The following is a 23901-nucleotide window of genomic DNA, read 5'->3' as shown; positions in this document are numbered from 1 at the left end:
AAGCATATCAAATGAATATCCTCTAGGCACAAGATAAAAGCATATCAAATGAATGTCTTCTAGGCACAAGATAAAAGCATATGAAATAAATGTCTTCTAGTCGCAAGATAGTAGCATCAATAGCTAAAAGCTAGTCTACTAAGCAATAAAAAGTTTAATAAAGCATAAAGTTTATCAACTGCAATAAAACTACAACACTTTAAGAAAATGCTGTAAGCTTGAAATAGCCAGAATGCAGTAAAACAAGAGAGATACTAGTTTGTATATTATCTTCTGTGCTTCATTAATCTTGATCAGAGTAGTTAAACCTAAAAACAAGATTGACCTAACACAGCATATAAACTCATACATTTAGTGAACAGGTCATAAATGTGCTTAGACATTACATAATGGTCCTCAAGAAAGACAGAGAAAGTAGAGAAAAGCAATAAGCACCTCAATAACAACATGCAAGAAAGACACATACTTGAACAAGTTGTGGCTAACATAGATACTAGCCATCCAATGAAACATGTCTTACAAAATGGACTAACTAAATAATATAGACAAGTTGAGGATCATCTACATTTCTTTTGGTTTTCCTTTCAAGTTATTATGTGTTTAACAGAAAACACTGAGTAAACAAAATCAAGCTTCTAGTGCTAAAGTGTTACTGCATAAAACTCAACCAATGCAATTTGTAGAGAAAACATTACTGGTTTAAAACAAAATACACCAACAAGATAATTGCCTCAATAAATTACTAAATACACATATTGAAATAAACTTGAAGTCTACTTTTCTTAAATCCAATAACTTTCATTTACCATTTTCTGTTCCTGCTGAGTGACTTCTTCTTGTGCTTCTTTTTTACTTTGAATCTATACAACATAAAATATCATTATTAAAGCCAGAAAAAGAAAGTCTAAAGTTTGTGGTTACTAAATATCAAGCAAAATCTAACAGCATAATCATGCTTTGGTACATAACTATACAAAGTCTGAATTTAATGTTAGAAAACACTTAGTAGAGTAACTAAATAAATTATTGATTTTTCTAAGTAGTATTAATTATAAACCAGACATAACTTTTTTCTTTCTTTCTTCCTAAATTTATGTATAATATATTAATATCTAGTATTAAAAAAATTAACATTTCATAATTTTCAAGACAAAGAAAGAAATTGATCCATCTTATGGCAAAATAATTGAAATCAGTTAATGGCTGCCTGGTTGTGTGGTATGTACTCTGGATTGTTATTTGGTGGTCTTGATGGTCCCTAACCCTGCCTGCTGCCATCCCCCATCATTGGGAGGTTTGGGCAAGGATATAATTATCTTCAAAATCTGAAGGAACTTATAATAAAACAAATAGTGACTAATGAGATTAAGCAATATCTTATCAATATCTTTCCACTAGAATTTAAGATTTATCAAGGCAAAAAAAGGATCTAGTAGGTTACCTTGCAGAGAATATCTTCAATAATTTTCTCAGTTTCTAAATACAATGGTTCTTTTTCCAAACTAGCATCCACAGTTTGCAGAGTTCCATACTTTTTAAACCATTTCTCTAGTTTTGGCCACTGGTCAAGAAAACCTGTTATCCTAAGAGTAAAGATGTTAAAGAAAGATTTGTTCAATTATTCAAATAATTAAAGTTTTATTGTACTTGAAAGTCTTCAAGGGTTCAAATATATACCTAGTTTGAATCTGTTCTTTATCATAACCTGGGTCAGTGACAGGGGTAATTTTCTCAACTTTGCCAATGCCAGTGGCACTTCCATCAGGAGGTGGATTGTACTCTTCATGATATACTTTGCCAGCTTGAATTTGTTCTAGACATAATTGAATACTTATATGCAAATATATGATTGTAAAAGGTGTTGAATTATGCATCCAATAAATAAATTAAATACATGAGAAAGAATATAAGTAGCTTTTTTTTTATCTATGTAAAAAAATATTTTAGGACCAAAAATAATTATGAATAAATGTCTTTAAAAAATAATAATAATATTATTTTCATAATTTTCATTTACAAGTAAATAACTACAGAAGAAAATGGGATTAGAATTAAATTTTTGTTTGTTCTGTTTTTGTATGTTTTTAGGTTACTGATTATGTGAATAAAATTGATGAGTGAATTAAAAATGAAGATAATCAAAAGGTTTCAAGTTTACCTGATCTTCCTGCAGCTCTCTTCATGCACAGCTCATCCCGTAGGTCAAACAGGATGACAACATCTATTCCACTCGGTGGCTCTGCTGGTGGGGGGACAGAGCGAGGGTCAGGAGCTAGACTAGATTTAGATTTCAGCTTCTGCTCACTTCGTTCATCTTTGATGCTTCTGTCACAACCACTGAGTCCTTTCTCCAGTAACTTGGCCTGAGCATAGTTCTGAGGGTAGCCATCTAAGATCCAGCCTGTTCCTTCTGGAATTTTTCTGTACCAAATTTGAATCACAGAAAGAATGAATAATATTGTCAGGAACTTCATAATTGAATAAGTTCCCCTCTCCATGAACCTTCCTGCTACAAAGTAAAGGCCAAAGAACTTTATTCTATAAGATTATCTGCTTGCTAGTTTGTGCATCTGTGCACATGTTGGTTTTCTATTAAGCTTATTATAAATCAGTGGTTCTCACTACAAACCAATTATCCTAGCAATCAGTGGATCAGAGTTTACATGGATGGCTCATCCCATAAAGCCACCACAAATGGAGGAGCTGGAATACTCATCGAATGGTCAGATGGAGGAAAACTAGCAACTAGCAAAACTCTGATTCCTCTTATATTAAAAACCTCAGAACAGCACTTACAAAGCACAACAACAACAGCAAAAAAACTGTTATTCAATGGATACCAGCTCATATACAACTAGAAGGAAATGAGAATGCTGACACACTCGCCAAGAGTGGGAGAACTAACTCACAAATAAACTCAGCACTCTATCCAGAAGAATTGAAGAAATTAATTGTAAATAAAATAAATGAGAAATGGAAGAGCTCTCATCCAAATCACAAGAAAGATGACACTTACTATAAGCTATCCCGACAAGACCAATGTCTAATCTTTCGACTCAGGACCGGACACAACAGAATGCGACAACACATGTACAGGAAGCTCAAAATTGGAACCAGTGAAATCTGCCCATGTGGAGTATCACCAGAGAAAGCCGACCACGTCCTCCAAAACTGCTCTCTTTACCAAGAGGCCCGTATAAGACACTGGCCCCAAAACACCCCAATAGAAAGAAAACTATATGCAGAGCTCCCTGATTTGGAAACCACTGCGCAGTTCATCTCAAGTATTGGTCTAGTCATCTGAACACTCCAACATAACAATGAGATCAAAGAAGAAGAAGAAGAAAAGTGGTTCTCAAACTTCATATCCCTTTTTTAAAACCAACAATCTTTCAATGCTGCATATCATTTTCTTTCACTGTTATTTTTGTTAGAATGAAACCATTTACAAATGTTTACATTTTCTTAATGCAGTAATGATAGAAAGAAGAAGAAATATTTTTAATACTGCACTCATTCACTAAATATGAATGGGCTCTATGAATGCTGTTATACAGTATAATTTATGATGAACTGGTGAATGTGAGGTTTATAGAAGTTAAAAGTCAGTTACATAAATTTTTTTTAAAACTCTTGAACCATTAAAGAACATTGGTGATAACTTAAATTTAAAGAACTAACATTTAAAAAAGAAGATAAGCTCAAACCTAATAGCCTCAATTATAATATCTATGACAATCTGATCTTCTACAGGACGTCCTTTTCTCAAACTCTTGAATGCTTTTGCCCCAAGTTTTGCTCGGACTGTTGGCTGACAAATAAACAAAGAATGAATTATCTAATAATTTTCAACATCTGTAACATAATATAATTTAGTAGTGTATTTTTGAAAAACAAAACAACTATAGAAACCTTCATGGATACAGTGGATGTTTAAATTCAGCAAAGTTAAATATAATAAGAATTCATTGTTGTCTTGTTTTTCAGCGTAAGAGAATTTAAAATAAAAATTAGTTACTAAAATTTAAAATAAAAAACTCGAAATCTTTAATAGTGAGTTCCAGTAATAGATTTTTTGAAATCACTACGTTTCTTAATGACTTGATAAATGCTACTATTAAATTCATAAATACATATATGCAAACAAATAATGAATGAACCCAGCTGAAAATGATTTCATAAATTAGTTCAATATAAAATGTTTCCTTTTACTTACTTAACTTTAGTATACATAAAATCCCACCTGTTGCTGTTGCTATTTTTTTTTTGCTTTTTTTTTTGTATTTAAAAATAAAACAAATTGACTAACCTCCGGTTCTACTGAAGATTTCTGCACTGAGTCTAGTTTCACTGAATGAATGGATTCTTGCACATCTTCAGACTTTGAAACAACTGTAGCTTCTTCTACGATCTGCTTATCTTCTGATCCTATCACAGATGCTGCCACGGTCTCTTTGCTTAGAGTTTTTTCTAAAGTGTGTACAAATTAAGATGAACTAAACCAAGTAATTAGAACATGAATCAAGGAATTAACAGAGATCATTGAAGTAAAATTAGCCAGAATTGAAGTACTGAAGGAAAAAAATAAAATACTTTACAGCAGATTTCAAGTGTAGTCAACCAAATATAATGTAGTGCATTAAAAAACCCACTATAATTTAGTACAAGCATCTTAATACTTTGACCAAGAATATTTCTGTTGCAAGTAGAAATTGAAATAAATAATGGAATAAAAGTAAAATTAAAATTGGTATATATTAATTATGTAGACTGGACTACTGAAGTAAAGAAAAAACTTAAGTTCCCCTTTCAGACCTTACAATTTATAGTGCAGATGATGTAAAGTTTATCTGTTTATGTGGCCCATGGTTAATGAAGGAGTCATGTGGCCAGCACAATGACCAGCCACTTTGACTTTTATCCAACTAACATCAGGTACCCATTAGAGCTGGGTGAACTCAGGGACACCCCAAAGACCTTGAAATTAAAAATCCCAGTCTTCACCAGGATTCAAACCCGGGATCTCTTGGTTTGGAAGCAAAGCACTTCACCACTCAGCCACTGTTTTAATGAAGTTGTGGATATTCCTAAGACCATTTCTAATGAGGCGGATACCTGGTATTTATTATTTTAATTTTGAGCAAGTCATTTAACAAATTTTATAAAATTATAATTGTGTTATAGAAGAACATTTTCTTGAAGAATGTCTATGCTGCCTGAATGTTTCTCATGCCCAAGTGATAGAAGTTTCTTATTAGGTAAACACAAGATCTAATATCAGCAAGAATGAATTCCACCAAAATTTAATATTGATTATTTCTGACAGTACCATCTAGGTTTAGTGCTGGTGAAGACTCAGTGACAGTATTGATTTCTAGTTCTTCCCTAACATCTTCATTTTCAACTTGGGTTTGAGTTGCCTGAATGAAAAAAAAAATATATAAATAAGAATCAATGTAAATAACACCAACACTACCAGCAATATTTCAACAAGTCTAATAATGATCCCACAAGCTTTAGTCCCTTTTTGAAAAAAAAGTGTCGATATGAAAGAGGATTTTAGCTTTTCAAGAGTAAGGGGAAATGCTTGCTATTACTTATATAGTCTAGAATTATAACACTGTCATTGCATCCAGCTCCTATTATTTTACATTTATATTTTTTATATTTCTTTTGTTTTAGGATTGTTTTAAATATTTAGAAACTGATATAAACAAAGGAAAGAATCAGAAGCAAAAAAAAAAAAAAGGAAATGAGAGTATTAAGAAACATTCGAGACAAAAAAAAATAGCAAATAAAAATGCGAATTAATTTACTTGTTCTTCTGTTTCCACTTCTTTATTTTTGAAAGCTTCCACTGCTTCTTGAATAAGTTCTTCAACAACTAGCACTTTAACTCTATGTTCTAAATAGTGAAAGAAAAAAAAAACATGAAAAAAACAAACAAAATTTGATTAAACAGACTTGAATTATCACACTAGTCTCTCAAAAATAAGAGAAACGTTTTTCAAAATATTAATACAAATATTAAAATTTAATTTGTCACTAATATGTCAATGTAAGTTCTTTAATTTGTCACTAATATGTCAATGTAAGTTCTTTAATTTGTCACTAATATATCAATGTAAGTTCTTTAATTTGTCACTAATATGTCAATGTAAGTTCTTTAATTTGTCACTAATATGTCATTGTAAGTTCTGCTAATAAAAGATGTAAACAACAAATACTATACATAGAGATATTAAAAAAAAAAAAGACTGAAACCTTAATGCAATCCATTACTTCACATTTCTTCTGAGGAACTATAATTGAAATGTCTTGAAACTAAAGAGTTTTAGCATTCTTTCAGTTAGCAACACCAAAACGTTTCAGCAACTCTTGGAACTAATTAGATTAATAAATTAACAATCAAATAATTCTACCATTAGGGAGACATTCTCCACAATATAATAAATCCAGTTCATCAGCAGATCAACACTGGTCTATGTTTGTCAGCGGGGTCAGATAGTTACCAATAACTTACAAAATAACTAACCTTCTGCAAGTCTTTTTAAACAAGATGATTTCCCACTAAAAACTTTACCCAGCACACAAGCTCTTATTGGACAAGGAGGAAATTCTGGAGGAACTGGAGGAGGCTGTCAGAGTACAAGGATAACTTGAAAGATGTAGATTTGTATCATAAGACTAAGTACTTTTGAAAATAAATGTTCATGTAGAAATAGATTATTCTCAACTTACAGATGGTGGATGGACCATATTAAATAATCTGTGAACAATGTGACCAACCACAGAGTTATCTTGTGGGGGCTCTTTAATGTCACTATCTTTTGGAGGTTGCCATTCTCCTGTCATTGTCTGAAACATGAGGTTTAAGTCAAATTTTAGTAAGATTCTATCAATCTAACAGAATTTAATTCCTGATTATGACCAAATGATTAATGAGAATGCTATGGAAAACCCAACAATCAAAAGTAATGAAAGGCTCAATTAATTATTTCTCAATTAAGAAAAAATGGAAGAATAGTTATTTCAACAAGCAATTTGGGGAAAAAATCTATTTGACTCACAGTATTTATGGCTATAAAAATGGTTATAAAAGAAAACCTTATACTCCATAAAATCGCCTTCATTTAAAAGTTTCTGTCTTTCTTCTTCTAAAATTTGTTCAGGTGAAAGTTCAATGCTTTTCCTGTCCTCCTCTTCATAAAGAGGCTGTCCACTTGTAAACAACAGTTTCCATTCTCTCATTAACTTTTCAGGCAGACGTCTGAAAATGTAGGATGTTTGTAATACAAAGTCCTTCTCAAATGTAAAACATGTATGTATATGTTTGTAACTAACTTATTAGTCAGATCTTTATGAGACTTTACAAGCTATATTCATTATATATGATAGTAACTAACTTGTTTGTCAGTTCCCTATACTCTGAGACTTTGCAAGCTATATCCACAATACTGTTCACTATATTTTCACAAATCTCATAATGTTTTTTGTAACGCTGCTCTGCTCTCTGAGCAGCTATCATGTTGTGAAGTTTTTGTTCTGCTTTGATTTCTTCTTGATATTCCAATTTATGCAATGCTGCCAGTTCCTAATATAAAAAAATTAACACATACCCAATACCAGTACAATTAAGAGATAATATTAATTTAGTCAGCTAAAATAGACCAATATCAAATTTTTATAATCTTCTTTACATTTTTTTTACCAAAGTATATGTCTGCATATATATATAGAGAGAGATATACATACATATGAGAATGATGTTAATTCTCAATTTTTTATCCACAATTCAAAATGACCTGTCCCTAAAAGAGGAGAAAAAACGCATTTGGAAGGCTGCATCTGCCTATGCTTGACCAAGAGTTTGTGAAAACTGGAAGCTCACTACAATGACAAAAGAAAGGTTTACAAGGCATGTGTTTTGAGCATGATACTGAATGGCAGTGAGTCATGGACTACCTGTGCAAAGCTAGAGAGAAAATTAAATTTCTTTCACTTGCACTGCCTCTGAAGGACCTTGAACATTTTACATTGCAAGAAAAAGTGTGTAACATTGAGATACTTGCTAAAACAGGTCTTCCTGGCATCTTTACAATCCTCAGACAACACCACCTATGATGGCTTGATCATGCCTGCTGAATGAAGGAAATTGTATCACAACTTCGGACAGGCTAAAAAAGAACTGGTTATCCCCAACTCTGATATGTGGATGTAATCAAAGGTGACCTCAAATCAGTGGACACTGATCTTGACTACTGGGAAAACATAGCCCTAGACCCCACTATGTGGAGAGAAATGGTGACCAAGAAAGCTATGGGCAATAAAAAAAAAAATAGGCCTCAGCTCTGGAAGAAATGTGTGCTAAATGAAAAATGGCTGGCTCCTCTACCACCAAAGTGAATGCCACCTTAACCTGTGTTACATGTGGATGGGAATGTCTCTTGAGAATAGAGCTCCATAACACATGAAAAAGTTGTCTATGAGATAAACCATAGTCATTCAAAGACAGAAGGAGGCCAACAATTTATAATTAAAACAAATTGTGGTTACTTGTTAAAAAAAAACAACACCCTTGAAGCAAAAAAAAATTGTAAAACAAAAAAAGTTATCTAGTGACTCCCCTGTCAAAGACATTCTTTCTGATTTTAGATTTGAATTAAAACAAAAAAAAACAAGAAAAGAACTTTATCACAGATTTTTTAGAAGTATACTGATATTACAGTTGTATATTAGAGTAGAAGATACAGAAGATAACATAAACAATGTTGAAAAGAAAATGGACATGGATTAATTACATTCTTCGGAAAGATAATAACAAAATAGTGTAGAATGACTAAGGCTGAAATCTACTGAGCATAAAAAAACAGAAACGAGAAAGAACAAAGTGGTGCAGCATGCTAAAAGAGACAAAGAGAGAAGCAAAAATCTTGCAGTTTGCCAAAAGATTCACAAAAAACTGGTGAAGGTAGAGAGTTCAATAAAAAGATGATGTTATTTTAAACAATTGTATTTTTTTAAAGATATAGATGATTGTCGATTCACTATTGGCATCAAGCTCTTATGCTCTAGGCTACTACAGTCAGTGTTGACAAGCTGTTAATATAAACTAAATTTTACAACAGGATTTAACTAAATTGTAAAAACTAACTGCTTCTCTATCCAAAGCTTCCTCAAAGTCTTTCTGTCGTCTCTCTTGGTACTGAGCTTCTTTAAAAAGGCGATTTTGTCTTATGATCTCTTTTTCGTGACGAGCCTAAAAAATTACAAATATATTATTACTTAAAGCCAGTGATAAATATTTCTTTGATATAAACTAGGTATAATATTTTATCATTTTTTTAATTATGATCTAAAGTGAAAAAAAGTAATTAGTTTAACAAATACCTCAAATACAATGTAAAAAATTTTCAATAATAAGTCAAAGAAGAGAATGATTAAATGGACAGAATGAATTCTATTGGAGAAAAAAAAAGAAATGCTTTAAATTAACTCATGTGTCAAATCAACTTTCTGAGAAATTTTGCCTAACCCATAGAAGCAAATAATGGGGCTTAATGTTAAATTTATTTTTTCTGCTAAATTTCGTTTATTGAGCTTTTTTATATTTAGTAAAATTTGAAATATTATTATTAAGTTTATTACTGGTACTGTAAGGTGGTAGTATTATAAGTGTATCATTACCTATAAAATCCTTCCAATGGTTCATGTTTTACATAACCTTAACAACCAGTCCAACTTTTGGCCTGTAGCTAAGATATTTGTCCTGGCAGAGCAGAACACTTATCACTAAAAGGAAAAGGGGCTAATAAGAGTTACTGGAGTCTAAACCTGAAGGTTTCAAGCAGAAGACACTTATTAACCTTAGTTGGCTACCCACTTAATAAAAGGAACTGCAGCTAAACCCAAACATGGAAATGGTTTCAGGAGTAAACCTTGAAAATCAGGAGCCAGTGACCCTCAGGCACTGTGATGCCAATCTGTATCATTTATCTACATTTCCAGCAAAGAACAGTGGGTGGGAGATGTGTGGGCAACAACCTTCAGACCATAGCCTGTATTCAGGCTGTATTTTTTTCAAAGTCCCAATCTTAAAATGAGAAAGGACACTCCCTTTGCCTGTGTCATTGATATAACAAGAAAAGTAGAAGTTAAAAGTTATAATTTACACTCAAGTATTTAAGTATTAAGGTTGCTTTTACATTTACATATGAAATGACCTAGATGATAAGAGAAACGTTTCATAATTATAACTTTTGTGAGAAAAACACTCTCTCAAAGGGTCCTATAATAAAGACATTCTTCAGATTCTCAATGTTTACTGTGCTGGTCTTAAAATATCTCCATAGCATCCTAATAATTTTATGGTAGTCATAAAGTGAAAACAAATATTTTGATTGTAATATCACTTAACATAGCAATGTTTTTGTTTGTTTTTTTAAAGTATTGGAATTTTACTCTAATGAATGAAATCAAAGTAAAGCAACTTGTAGAATAGTTGTTTTAAATTTATTATTGCTTGAACTCTACTGGACTAGTCTGAAACTTTGTTTTTAAGAATTTGTAAACCAAAAATCCATGTTTAAAAAAATTCCTTCTTTTAGTGATGAAATAGAAAACATTACTTGTAGTAATTGAACTGCAATCCTTCTTTCTTGTTGAGATTGTCGCATCAATCTATTGACCATCATTTTTTCTCGTCTTGCTTCCTAAAACAATTCTTTATTTGTTTATTTTCTTCTGCTTTAAACAAGATTTTAAATATTTACAAGAATAGAAAGATTTCATTATGTTTAATATAAATTAATAATGTTAAAAATAGCCATACATTTTATACTAGGGTTAAAATTAAATATTATCTAAAACAAAAAAAAAAAATTTACATGTAATTTTTTAATGTTTTTTTTTACAACTTAAGTTTAATGACCTCTTGTTCTTCATGAGAAGCCAGTTGGTCTCTTAAGACTTTCCTTCTTCTTTTTTCTCTTTCTTCTCTTGCTGATGCATCTTCTTGTAAACGTTTACGAATTTTACCAATATATTCATCATTAGAAGATGTTTTAAGAAATTGAACAGCATCTGGTTCTTCATTTTCTTGATTAAGGATATACTGAACATCAATTTGTTCTTCTCTTGGTGATCTGAAAATGTTTAATGTGATAAATATGTTTTCTAATTTTTCAACAAACTTGGCTGCTTAATTTTTAAAAGGTTAATTGAGCAATATTTGTGAACTATAGTTTTTCAATTTAATAGCTGTTTCTATCAGTTTCTTGTATTGAGATAGGCATCAGTCTGCAATGTAGTAGTATTATGACTATTGAATGGTAGTTTTCTTTTATCAAATACTAGTCAATAATCAGCTTGTCAGTAGCCTTTGAATTGGTAAATATTTATAGCCAGATTCTTTAACACAATCAATTTGTCAAGTATTGTTTTAAATTTATTTACTGTTATTATTATTTAGCACATTGGCACATTTCAGGCCAAGATCATTCATGAACCTCTAGAATCTAGAATCTTGAATGAGGCGCTATAAACTATTTTCAAATATTGAAAATTCTAATTCTAGTTTCTAATATAACAATAAAAATGTGTTTTATGTAATAATATGTATATCTATATTTTTAAAAATTATTTGAATTATATTTTACTGATGAAACCCAGCACTTTCGCAGGATCTACTCTGTCCATGTTCTGAGGTTATTTGCAAGAATTTAATTAAAAGTACCTTGAGTTCACATGTTTTTCTTTAATATGATATGAAAATAAAATCATTTCTATTATTATTAAAATCCTAAGTTTAAAGTTACATTTTACAGCCGAAAAACAAACTTTACTAATCTTACTCTGAATCATAAGAAGGAATCATTTTCATTTTCTCCTCAAATTGGTGAATAGACTGGATGGTTTCTTCAGCCTCTCTTTTTTTCTTTAATTCTTTGCGAGCTTCAAGGGCTTTTAGTTTACGTTGAGGAGGTTTTGGAATAAAGACAGTAGCAGCACTGAAAGATGTGGCAGAATAAAAAGGAATAATTATAATAATAATAATCTAATAAATAGATTTTGTTTTCAATGTTTACTTTGCTACATCATTACCACACCATTACAACTTAAAAACAGATGTAAGTACCTTATTTACAGTTTGATTAAATTACAAAATACATTATTTTTGTTATTAGTTATCTAAAGTTTATCTATAGCATAAATTTTATAAATGTAAAAAAATATGTATGTATTTTAAGTAAAATTTCCTTCAAGCAAATGAGAGTAGAATAAATAGTAGAAGGCCCAAGGGTATTGCAAGGGTGTAACCAACAAAGTAATCAAACACCTTTAATTTCTTTAGCATTATGACTAAGACTCAGCAAGAATTTCAGCTGAGTATACTATACCCTCTCTACTACTTAGGGTACCATCAGCATTATATTCCTTTCATTACAGAATTTTTTTTTAACAATTTAAAATAATTATAGACCCTTCTAGAGAAACTTAATATGAAGAATCTCATTTCATTATTATCTTCACTGAGTAACAGAAAAGGTGCACTAGCTATTGGCCTACTGAATGAATGTTCCATTGTTTTATTGTGTATGCATTAGTAATATTGTTCATGCAAACTTCATACAAAATAAGAAAGGGAGTTTGTATAAGATTTAGATCATCTGGTTGTTACTATTCTAAATTCATATATCCAATCAGGTTCATTTAGTTTAGATACATAAAAATCATTCTGGCTTATTGATTAATCAATACAATTTATACAATTGCTTATACTGCTAGTATATTTGTAAACACATTTTATAATTAGAATACATATACAATTTATACAATTGCTTATACTGCTAGTATATTTGTAAACACATTTTATAATTAGAATACATATACAATTTATACAATTGCTTATACTGCTAGTATATTTGTAAACACATTTTATAATTAGAATACATATACAATTTATACAATTGCTTATACTGCTAGTATATTTGTAAACACATTTTATAATTAGAATACATATACAATTTATACAATTGCTTATACTGCTAGTATATTTGTAAACACATTTTATAATTAGAATACATAATGTATGTACTTCAAAGAGATTTACAGCTATTCTACTGGATCAACAGTATTTCAACAAGTCAAAGATCATTTTATGTGCAATCAATGGTAAAAAAAAAGTGCAAATGTGTTTTTTCTTTGCTTATTAAATGTGTCTGTAACTTTGTCTTGCTGCATGAGTTTGCGAGACATGTGGTGACATGATCTAAGGTTTAACAAACAATATGTGAGTCTCATAAGAATGACAGTTCCATTAGAGGTTGTCACCTTTATTGTGAATTAAGACTCCTTTGTTAATTTATCTTGTTTTAATCTCTAAGAGTCAGCACAGAGCTAATAAACCTCTAGCAGATAACCTTCAATCTAAGAGTCAAGTGTTCTGGATATGGTAAACTCGCCAAGGCTCTACAGGAGGACTAATCCTTCAAGCCTTGCCACCAATTGGAGTTCATCTCAGGATATGGTAAACAGTTAAATAATGTATCAATAAACAGAAGTTTTACAACTCATAATCTGACTCACTTCAATCTAAGACTCAAGTGTTCTGGATATGGTAAACAGTTAAATGATGCATTAAAAAACAAGTTTTACAACTCATCATCATATGACTTACTTTATTTTAGCCACTAGTTCACTTTGTTTTTCATGTAGATTTCTGTTCCTATTCATCAACATCTCTCTTTCCTTCTGCCTTAGCTGATACAGTCTTTCAACTTCTTCAAACTTTTCTCGAAAGGCAGTTTGCTCCATTTTGACTTGATTTTCTTGGAAGCGAGCAATCAAAGCTTGAAGGTCAAGGTCTGTCTGCCGAGGTGTTGCCTGCTTCAATCTCTAAATTAATAAAAGACTTACTTATATGTTTCCTTTTAAATTAGAAAATATTAAAATCAACAAAACTTATTTTTAGCAAAACTATTACAGGTGGAAATGTAACACATTTTAACAGAAAAAACAAAAAATACTTCAAATCAAGTTAACAAGAGAGTTTTATTGATTCATAATTACAGTATTGATGGGGACATTGTTAAAATTGGCAATAAATGTTTTAAAACTATTGTGTGGGTAAGATATTTTGGAAAAAAAGAAAGAAAAGGCTATATGATTCCACAGTACATGCTTGAAGATAATATAACAAACAAGGAAAGCCTAAAACTTAAAACCAAAATAACTATATTCAGAATTCAAATTTTATTTAATTTTACTATCAATTATTTGACTTAATGTTTTTAAAATGTTAAATTCATTTTCACAACATATAATTGTTACAGCAAGAACAAGGAAAGAATTAAAGAAAACAATTATGGAAAGAATGATATATCTACATTTGAATGAAAACATATACAACAAGAAATACATCAAAAGTATCAAGAAAAATCTGGTAAAAAAAAAAGGGATTTCGCAAACTTTGATGACAAAATATAAATATAATTGTATATATGGTTTGGTCTCAGAAGGTGGTTGATTGATGCAGTAAGTTTGGTTTAATAAAGCAACAAATCTGTTTTTTAACCAAACTTTTTTTTTAACAAATCTTGTGGGTTTTTTTTTACTCTTTAATTTCACAAATGTCTTTCATGGAATAAGAAAAGTTCACTAAGCCCCAAAGTTTATAAGTTTGAAATGATTTTGGTACTGCAAAAAAATTAAAGCATAGAGAATATTTTTTATTGCCTAATTTAATTTTTGTTATAATGTTTAAAAACTTTTAAAGTTTTTTTATCTTATCTTATCTTATATAATACAGACGTTACTTCAAAAAAGAAGATGATTACGTCCTACGCGTCATGCATTTAGTCATGCATATTAACCAATGACTTAAATTCTGCCAAGTCACTGGTTTTCCTGGCTAGCTCAGGCAACCCATTCCATGCTCTAATAGCACTAGGGAAGAAGGAGTATTTGTACAAATTTGTCCTAGCATATGGGACGAGGAATGTGCCTTTATCTTTGTGTCTTTCAGAGTATTTTATTAAATTTTGTTTTTGTATTTGAAGATTATGGTTCAGTGTTTTATGTATGATTGCTACTTTACTTTTGAGCCTTCTGTCCTGAAGGCTTTCTAAATTTAGTGATTTTACTAAAGGTGTTACTCTAGTCAAATGTGAATATTCGTTTGTTATGAATCGCACTGCTCTATTTTGTGTCTGTTCTAGTTTCTTAATGTTTTCTTGAGTTGAGGGGTCCCAAACAGAGGATGCATATTCTATTATTGGCCTAACCAAGGTTAAATAACATTTTAGTTTTATGTTCTTATTTGATTTATAGAAATTTCTTTTAATAAATCCTAATGCTTTGTTTGATTTTTTTGTAGTTTCATCAATATGTGGATTCCATGACAGTTTTTCATTTATTATAACACCTAGGTATTTTGCGTTTTTAGTCTGTGTTACTGGTTTGCCATGAATAAGATAAGTGGAATTAATTTGTTTTAGTTTTTTTGTTACTCTTAACAACTGACATTTTTCTGGGTGGAAAGACATGCTCCAATTTGATTCCCATTTCTGTAATTCATCTAATTCTCTTTGTAAAATATCTGTGTCTTGTGTTGTTTTTATTGTTCTATATATTATGCAATCGTCTGCAAATAATCTGACTTTTGTTCCTGAACTAATGCAATTTGGTAAATCATTTATGTAAATTAAAAATAGTAGTGGACCCAAGACTGTTCCTTGAGGTACACCTGAGTTTACTGTTATCGGTGTTGATTTAGAGCCATTTATTATTACAGTTTGTTCTCTCCCTATCAGAAAGTCTTTAATCCACTGATGCAGTGGACCATTAATGCCGAAATATTTTAATTTTTTAAGCAAACTATGGTGGTGAACTTTGTCAAAAGCCTTAGAAAAATCTAGTAAGATAGCATCTATTTGTTCACTATTATCTAAACCTTTTGAAAAATCATCAATTAGTCCTATTAGTTGTGTTTCACATGATCTATATTTCCTAAAGCCATGTTGGTATGGTGTGAGGACATTATGTTTGTCTAAGTGGTTTATGATGTTGCTACATATTATGTGTTCTAGGATTTTACATGTGATGCTGGTAAGTGATACTGGTCTGTAGTTTCCTGGGTCAGATTTTTCTCCTTTTTTAAATAGGGGGGTGACATTAGCTTCTTTCCAGTCCTTTGGTACTCTGCCCTGGTTAAGTGAAGCCTGAAAGAGTATTTTGAACACTGGGGCTAGCTCATTACTTAGTTCTTTGAGTAATCTAGCTGGAATACCATCAGGTCCAGAAGCTTTATTTGGTTTGGTGTTGGCTAATAGTTTTTGAATTCCATTTTATTGTACTACTATATCTTCTATGTTGTCTACTTGGTTCAAATTCAGTAATATGTCTTTGTCTCCTGGGGCTGAGAATGCTGATGCAAAGTATTTGTTTAGAATGTTTGCTTTAGTTTCATTATCATTATGTATTATGTTATGTTCATCTTTTAATGGCGCTACGCCTGTTGTTTCCATTTTCTTAGACTTAATGTATGACCATAGGTTTTTGTTGTTGTCTTTAGATATTACATTGTTTATGTATTCACTCTGCAGCTGTCTGCTTACTTTTTGGGTTAAGTGTTTAATTTTTATATACTTTTTGTAAACTCTTTCTGCATTAGTTTCTTTAAATTTTCTATATAGGTTTTCCTTCTGTTTACAAAGCTTCTTTAGTCTATTATTAAACCAGCATTTATTTATTTTGTTTGATGTGTATTTAGTTGGTATTTGATTTTCTATAATGCTTTTAAGATGGTTTTTAATAAAATTCCAGAGGTCATCGACTGGTTGGTTAATGTCTTTTTCTAATAAGAATGTTTGTTGAAAGTTTAATGCAGCTTGGTGTAGTTGTGTTAGGTTACATTTATTCCAGAGTAAGATTTTTCTTTTGGGTTTTGTATTGGCTACTGCTTTTATCTGACTGTGTATTTTTATGATCTCATGGTCTGATAGACCAGGGATAATATCATAATCAACTACTAATCCAGGTCTGTTGGTTAAGAAGAGATCTAATGTGTTGTTTAATCTAGTTGGCTTTTTAATGATTTGATCTAAACTTAGGTTGTGTAAAGTTTCTATGAAAAGCTCATTTATGTCCTTAAGGTTTTGGTGTTTATCTATGGTTAGTGTTTTCCAATTTATATCAGGTAGGTTGAAATCGCCCATAATCCAAAAAACTGCATTTTTATTTGTCTCTTTAAGTGTCGTAATCTGATTACATAGTTCCTGCATGTATTCTAAACTAGAATTTGGTGGTCTGTAAATGCTGCCTATTATTAGGGACGTTGAGGTGGTATTAATTTTACAAAATGTTGATTCTATATTTTTTGAGTTAGGTAAGGTAATTTCTTCTGCTATAAGAGTGTTTTTTATTGCTAAAAGAACTCCTCCATGATTATCAGCCCTATCTTTTCTAAAAATTTCATAATTTTTTGTACAGATAATCTGCTTTTAATAAATTTCTAGTATTTCACAACATAATTTAAGTTTTGTTCTGAAGTAAAAAAAAATCATGAAATCAATTCACCAGCAACAAAAGAGGTTTCAAAAATGAATTGAACTAATGCATTGCTAGCCTGCTCTAAAACAACTAGACTGACTTAGATGTAACTCATCATGACTGAACTTAAAACTGACTTCTAGTGTATAGGTCTCATTGTAATTACCATAGTAGGAAAACTAGGAGCCTAGTATTAGCTAATTAATTCAAAAATTCATTGTTTACACATCATTAAATTTACATAAGTAATGATATACTAAAATGTCATCAATAGATTATTGTATTGCTAAAGCCAAACTATTTATTTTTTAGTGCTAGACATTTAATACCCCTTTTGAGACTTCCCTCATATATAAATATGTCATAAAAAAATATTGTTTTATTTTCTAGTTTAACATGCATCATGCTATTACCTCATCATCTGGTCTAGGCTACAGCCGCAGTTACAGAAAACAAAAGTAAATTGTTAGGCATATATACAATGCACAATCAATGTTTACATTCTAATTTCAACCTAAGATTAGAGACTATAAAATGATTACCATATATAACCCAGTAGGATTGCACTTAGGATTTATATCATAGTCTGACAAACAAACAGATATTATATATTTTTATATTAAGAATGAGTGCAGTATTTCAAATGAGCATCCAAACACAGTAGCGACCTTCATATTTTGCCACATTTGATGCAGACAAATCTGTCGTCTGCAGGAAGTCTACTTAAATTGTCTTTTCATCATCTCCACCTGTCTTTGGCAATGGTCCTTCTATGAGTATCAAATGTGTGTCCTGTGACCTTTGTGAGAGCTCTCCAGCTGTCTCTTTCAGAGGCCATCCACTGTTAGCTGCTTTCCTCTATGACACTGAGATCAAAATGGTGCCTGATTTGACCTTTATAATGCTTCCAGTGGGCACCTCTGCTATGTCATTCTCCTTTAAGTTTGCAAAAAAAGATCACCTTTGGTATATGGTCATCCCTCATATGGGTTAGTATGAAATCCAGTCTGTTCACATCGACCTCCAGCAGAACATGGTTATTTGTGAGGTAGTCTTGCCAGCATATGTCCATTATGGAGCAAAGGCTCCTTTGATGGAAGCATTCAAGGAGCGGTAGATTCCTTCTATAAAACATCCTGGAGTCAGAACCCATGCTTTGTAGACAAACATAGAACTATACTATTTAACAGGATATAGAGAATACCTTTTTTAAAGAAGTAAACTTAAAAACTATATTTTACTATTATTTCAAACTTGTTGGTTCTTTTTTATTTATGATCATTAAGTACAAAATAATTCTCTAATAATGAATGAATTGGACTAATAAAGAACTTTTTATTGTAGCTATCAATATTTTAACTGATGTAGTTGTATCATAATTTTTTATTAAACAAGTTGCTATTTTATTCTGAAATTCTTTATTTTTTCTTATATCTTTAAGAACCATTATTTTGACCACATCTGGATGTGACCACTTTGGTCATGTTTGTTACACAAATATGATAGATTTTGCAAGAAGGAATGAGCTTTAAGTACAATACAATATTGAAATGTCATTATAACTTAAGTTGAGGAGCATACACATTGTGAACATAGCATATTAATATTGTATTGTGGCAATATAGAGAATGGGTGAGTTTTCAAATTAAAAAAAAACAACAACAATTGGTGAATTCTGAAATATGTAAAATTGTAGTTAAAAATTAATTCTGAAATCTATTTTTAAAGACTGTGTCAAAATGTAGAGAACTTTGAAGATTTGTTTATTCCTAACTATGCGCATGAGGCGCCCTGACCGCACTTCCCCGTGGTGGAGGCTGTCCAGGCCTGAGCAAGCTATTATAGCACAGTGCAGGACAGGCCACTGTCCTGTTGGCTCATATTTCTCTCGCCTATGGCCAAATTTCGATTCACGGTGCCCTCGCTGCGGGGAAGAAGAGGAAACCGTGCCTCATATTCTGTTTGACTGCCCCAGACTTGCTGATCTCCGTCTCGACAGGTCTGGGAAACCCAAAATTCTCGACCTGTATGGCGACATTCATGCACTACGCAAGACAGCAGGGTTTCTGTCCAGGGCTTTTGCAAGAGAGGATTTGAGCCTCTCAAGCCCTCACTCTAATGGAGTTTGATGATGATGATGATGAATATTTTTTTTTCTACCAACTACCATCTTGAGGACTTCATCAACGGGACAAAATCAATTTTAAACAAAAACATTTTACAAAAATTAAACACATATACCATTAAGAACGAGTTCTAACCTCTTTGTAGATCAAAGTTTCCATGGCATTGAGCTTTGCTGGGGCTTCAGGACGCATAGTTTCCATGGCTATTCCTGTCAAGTTTGCTTTTTTCTTATTATTCAAGGCTATATAAAGCTGATAAAGTAACTGAGTGGCAGCCCCATGCTTCTCTGTCATGATATTTCTGGCATTTGTGGTATCAAAAGGTATTCCCAGTAGGTGGAAAACAGGTTCAAGTCTAGTAAAGTTGTTAAGCTTTGCTTCGGATGTTCTACAAAAAATAATTTGTCAAAAAAAGCTCAGAATTCTTATTGATGTAGTCCACCATATGTGAATTATTGTTTTAAAATGTTCTTGCCTCATTTAGCTAAATTGATCACTCTGCATTTCAAGGAATCACAGAGTATTGAGATATGAAATGTCTTAGTAAACACATGTGATTAAAAACAAAAATATGTTTTACAAAAATTAAGAGCAGCTGATAATATTTATTATATAATATATCTATTATATGCTGAGAGGTGTTAAACTAACTGCCTGATTGTAAAAATATTTTATTTATAAGATTTGCTATAAAAATGTGGAAATAACTTTCATTAACAAACAAAAAATGTAATTATCCTCTATCACTTTACATACAGCTTAAATAAGGTTTAAAAACTAAAAATATTTGCAAACTTATTGTTTCTCTCTGAGTGTGCACTTCTGCTTATTTTTCCTTAATCTTTGGGCTCTATTGCTAATTTTAGGGCACAAACTAAGTACCAAAAGAAACATGAAATAGAATTATAGTTAGAAAAGCTCCCTCATATCTCTGAGATGTACCACTGCATTGCACTATATAAAAAGTTTTTTTTTTCTTTCATTGTAATATATTAGTGTCTTTCAGAATATAGCAAGGAAGTTCAGATGCAACTTTTGTTTAGTTTTTTTTTGTTCATAGTTTCCCTTTATCTGTCAAATAAAAACAGTGCAAATCATAACAATTTAACTCATCAATGCACTTGTCATGCACACATGTTGAAATAAAGCTTCTGGACCTGATGGTATTCCAGCTAGATTACTCAAAGAACTAAGCAATGAGCTAGCCCCAGTTTTCAAAATACTCTTTCAGGCTTCACTTAACCAGGGCAGAGTACCAAAGGACTGGAAAGAAGCTAATGTCACCCCCTATTTAAAAAAGGAGAAAAATTTGACCCAAGAAACTACAGACCAGTATCACTTACCAGCATCACATGTAAAATCCTAGAACACATAATATGTAGCAACATCATAAACCACTTAGACAAACATAATGTCCTCACACCATACCAACATGGCTTTAGGAAATATAGATCATGTGAAACACAACTAATAGGACTAATTGATGATTTTTCAAAAGGTTTAGATAATAGTGAACAAATAGATGCTATCTTACTAGATTTTTCTAAGGCTTTTGACAAAGTTCACCACCATAGTTTGCTTAAAAAATTAAAATATTTCGGCATTAATGGTCCACTGCATCAGTTGATTAAAGATTTTCTGATAGGGAGAGAACAAACTGTAATAATAAATGGCTCTAAATCAACACCGATAACAGTACTATTTTTAATTTACATAAATGATTTACCAAATTGCATTACTTCAGGAACAAAAGTCAGATTATTTGCAGACGATTGCATAATATATAGAACAATAAAAAACAACACAAGACACAGATATTTTACAAAGAGAATTAGATGAATTACAGAAATGGGAATCAAATTGGAGCATGTCTTTCCACCCAGAAAAATGTCAGTTGTTAAGAGTAACAAAAAAACTAAAACAAATTAATTCCACTTATCTTATTCATGGTAAACCAGTAACACAGACTAAAAACCCAAAATACCTAGGTGTTATAATAAATGAAAAACTGTCATGGAATCCACATATTGATGAAACTACAAAAAAATCAAACAAAGCATTAGGATTTATTAAAAGAAATTTCTATAAATCAAATAAGAACATAAAACTAAAATGTTATTTAACCTTGGTTAGGCCAATAATAGAATATGCATCCTCCGTTTGGGACTCCTCAACTTAAGAAAACATTAAGAAACTAGAACAGACACAAAATAGAGCAGTGCGATTCATAACAAACGAATATTCGCATTTGACTAGAGTAACACCTTTAGTAAAATCACTAAATTTAGAAAGCCTTCTGGACAGAAGGCTCAAAAGTAAAGTAGCAATCATACATAAAACACTGAACCATAATCTTCAAATACAAAAACAAAATTTAATAAAATACTCTGAAAGACACAAAGATAAAGGCACATTCCTCGTCCAATATGCTAGGACAAATTTGTACAAATACTCCTTCTTCCCTAGTGCTATTAGAGCATGGAATGGGTTGCCTGAGCTAGCCAGGAAAACCATTGACTTGGCAGAATTTAAGTCATTGGTTAATATGCATGACTAAATGCATGACGCGTAGGACGTAATCATCTTCTTTTTTGAAGTAACGTCTGTATTATATAAGATAATATAACATGATACAGAATGAACACTAACTAAATTTTAAATCTTTTTTTTCTTTTAAGTTTTTAAAATCTATACAAGAATGTGAAGTCCTGAATGAAATAAAAGCTGTGCAGCTATCAAGAAAATGTTTAGAATCCAAACAATAATTTAAGTTGAAAGGTTATGTTGATATTTAACAGAGAAAAAAAATTACTTGTTTTGAGAAAACTGATCAAAGTCATCTTGTATCTGATATTTATGCAGAACCTCTCCAATCAGATAACCTGATGCAAATTCTTTAGCCAAAGATGCTTGAGCTGAAAAATGTTATATTAATGAATGTACATCTATTGAATATTTACAGTATAAATTACTTTAAGTTAAAATAACATTTTTACATGCATTTATATCCTGTAACTTAACAAGTTAACAAGTATAAATACCAGCCAATAAAAAAAAATTAATGTTTCTCTTCAAAATACATTTTTATCAACATAAGTACTTTTTTAATTGCAAATTGTGTTTTATATATTAATATTTCTTAAAATAATAATTATTAACCTTATCCATGCATTCAAAATTAATATAATGTTACACGTTATAAAGAGAAACTAAAAAAAAAATAAGTTTCTGTTATGTTACAAAATTAGATATATTGGCAACACTAACAAAAAGTATTCTTGACCTACTTCGTCGCTTGATTTAATTTCTATAGTGAGCTAGAAAATAATTGGGTTACAAAATCAACACTTTTAATCCCATCAGCAATAAAAATTAATAGCTTTTGTCATACAATGATAAATTTAGTGCAGTTGCAACTATTTTTTCAAGCCCTTTTCACCCATATAGGTTTTATTAGTGTATTTGTATCCAACTTCCTACTAACTTAGTAAACTGTTATGTTAATATATAATAATGAATTCATTTTGAATAGCCATTATGATAATTTGTCAAAAAAATATTCTATAAAGACAATAAAGGAAAACCAAATGATAAATCATAAAAAATAGTATCTATAATGCAAACGTTACTTCAAAAAGAAGTATACTGGATAACTGGTACACTTAAATGACTTAATAAACACTATAATACTCATACCATAGTAACCATACTTACATATTCGAGTCGACAGATGCAATTCATCATTAAGCCATCTACATAATATTTCCGTCATTTTGTTAAAGTTTCTACTTGAGACAGTTTATTTTTTAATACACATCACTAGATCTACTATGATCTGTTTGTGCACTCTCTAGATCTATAGACTAGATCTAGATTTCAAGTTTCAATTATTACGGTATTAAGATCATAATTTAGCAGTAGAGCTTTTACCAGTTGCCATGACTACTAAAAATAGGTATATGAAAGCCGTAAATGTATATACCCTATATATATATATATATTATTTTTTGTCTGAAAAAACATTTAAATTTAATTATTAACTCAGCTAGTCTTTCTCTATTTATATATAAATTTGACTATAATGCCTAAAGTAATATTTTTTCTGGATCTAAATAGAGATATAGATCTATATATCTATGATAGATCTAGAAACGGCGATTTAGGAAATAAGTAGCATTTTTGCGACAACAAAGGTCTATGATTTGGATACAAAGGGACACTACTA

General features: G+C 30.9%; 1 protein-coding gene across 3 annotated transcripts in view; it reads right to left on the bottom strand.

The window, feature by feature from the left end:
• Positions 1-23632, bottom strand: part of LOC106061784 (sperm flagellar protein 2-like) — a 50624-nt gene extending 26992 nt beyond the window's left edge. For 2 of the 3 annotated variants that reach the window (XM_013219986.2, XM_013220004.2), the window contains exons 1-21: positions 23391-23632; positions 22489-22591; positions 19812-20064; positions 17964-17981; positions 13679-13896; positions 11853-12008; positions 10931-11144; positions 10629-10712; positions 9155-9259; positions 7407-7594; positions 7108-7270; positions 6742-6858; positions 6536-6638; positions 5817-5905; positions 5330-5420; positions 4310-4470; positions 3708-3811; positions 2159-2421; positions 1678-1813; positions 1442-1583; positions 807-860 (exon numbers count right to left, since the gene is read on the bottom strand). In XM_013219986.2, coding sequence (XP_013075440.2) covers positions 807-860; positions 1442-1583; positions 1678-1813; positions 2159-2421; positions 3708-3811; positions 4310-4470; positions 5330-5420; positions 5817-5905; positions 6536-6638; positions 6742-6858; positions 7108-7270; positions 7407-7594; positions 9155-9259; positions 10629-10712; positions 10931-11144; positions 11853-12008; positions 13679-13896; positions 17964-17981; positions 19812-20064; positions 22489-22591; positions 23391-23448 — 2820 coding nt within the window. In that variant the 5' untranslated portion in view covers positions 23449-23632. The remainder of the gene's footprint in view (positions 1-806; positions 861-1441; positions 1584-1677; positions 1814-2158; positions 2422-3707; positions 3812-4309; positions 4471-5329; positions 5421-5816; positions 5906-6535; positions 6639-6741; positions 6859-7107; positions 7271-7406; positions 7595-9154; positions 9260-10628; positions 10713-10930; positions 11145-11852; positions 12009-13678; positions 13897-17963; positions 17982-19811; positions 20065-22488; positions 22592-23390) is intronic. The other variant, XM_013219995.2, reaches the window with a different exon arrangement.
• Between the last annotated feature and the right edge of the window lie 269 nt (positions 23633-23901).

This window comes from Biomphalaria glabrata, chromosome 5 (genome assembly GCF_947242115.1).
Source record: "Biomphalaria glabrata chromosome 5, xgBioGlab47.1, whole genome shotgun sequence".
Classification (NCBI taxonomy): domain Eukaryota; kingdom Metazoa; phylum Mollusca; class Gastropoda; family Planorbidae; genus Biomphalaria; species Biomphalaria glabrata.
The sequence above is the reverse complement of the archived record's forward strand: the minus strand, read 5'-3'. Positions and strand labels throughout refer to the sequence as shown.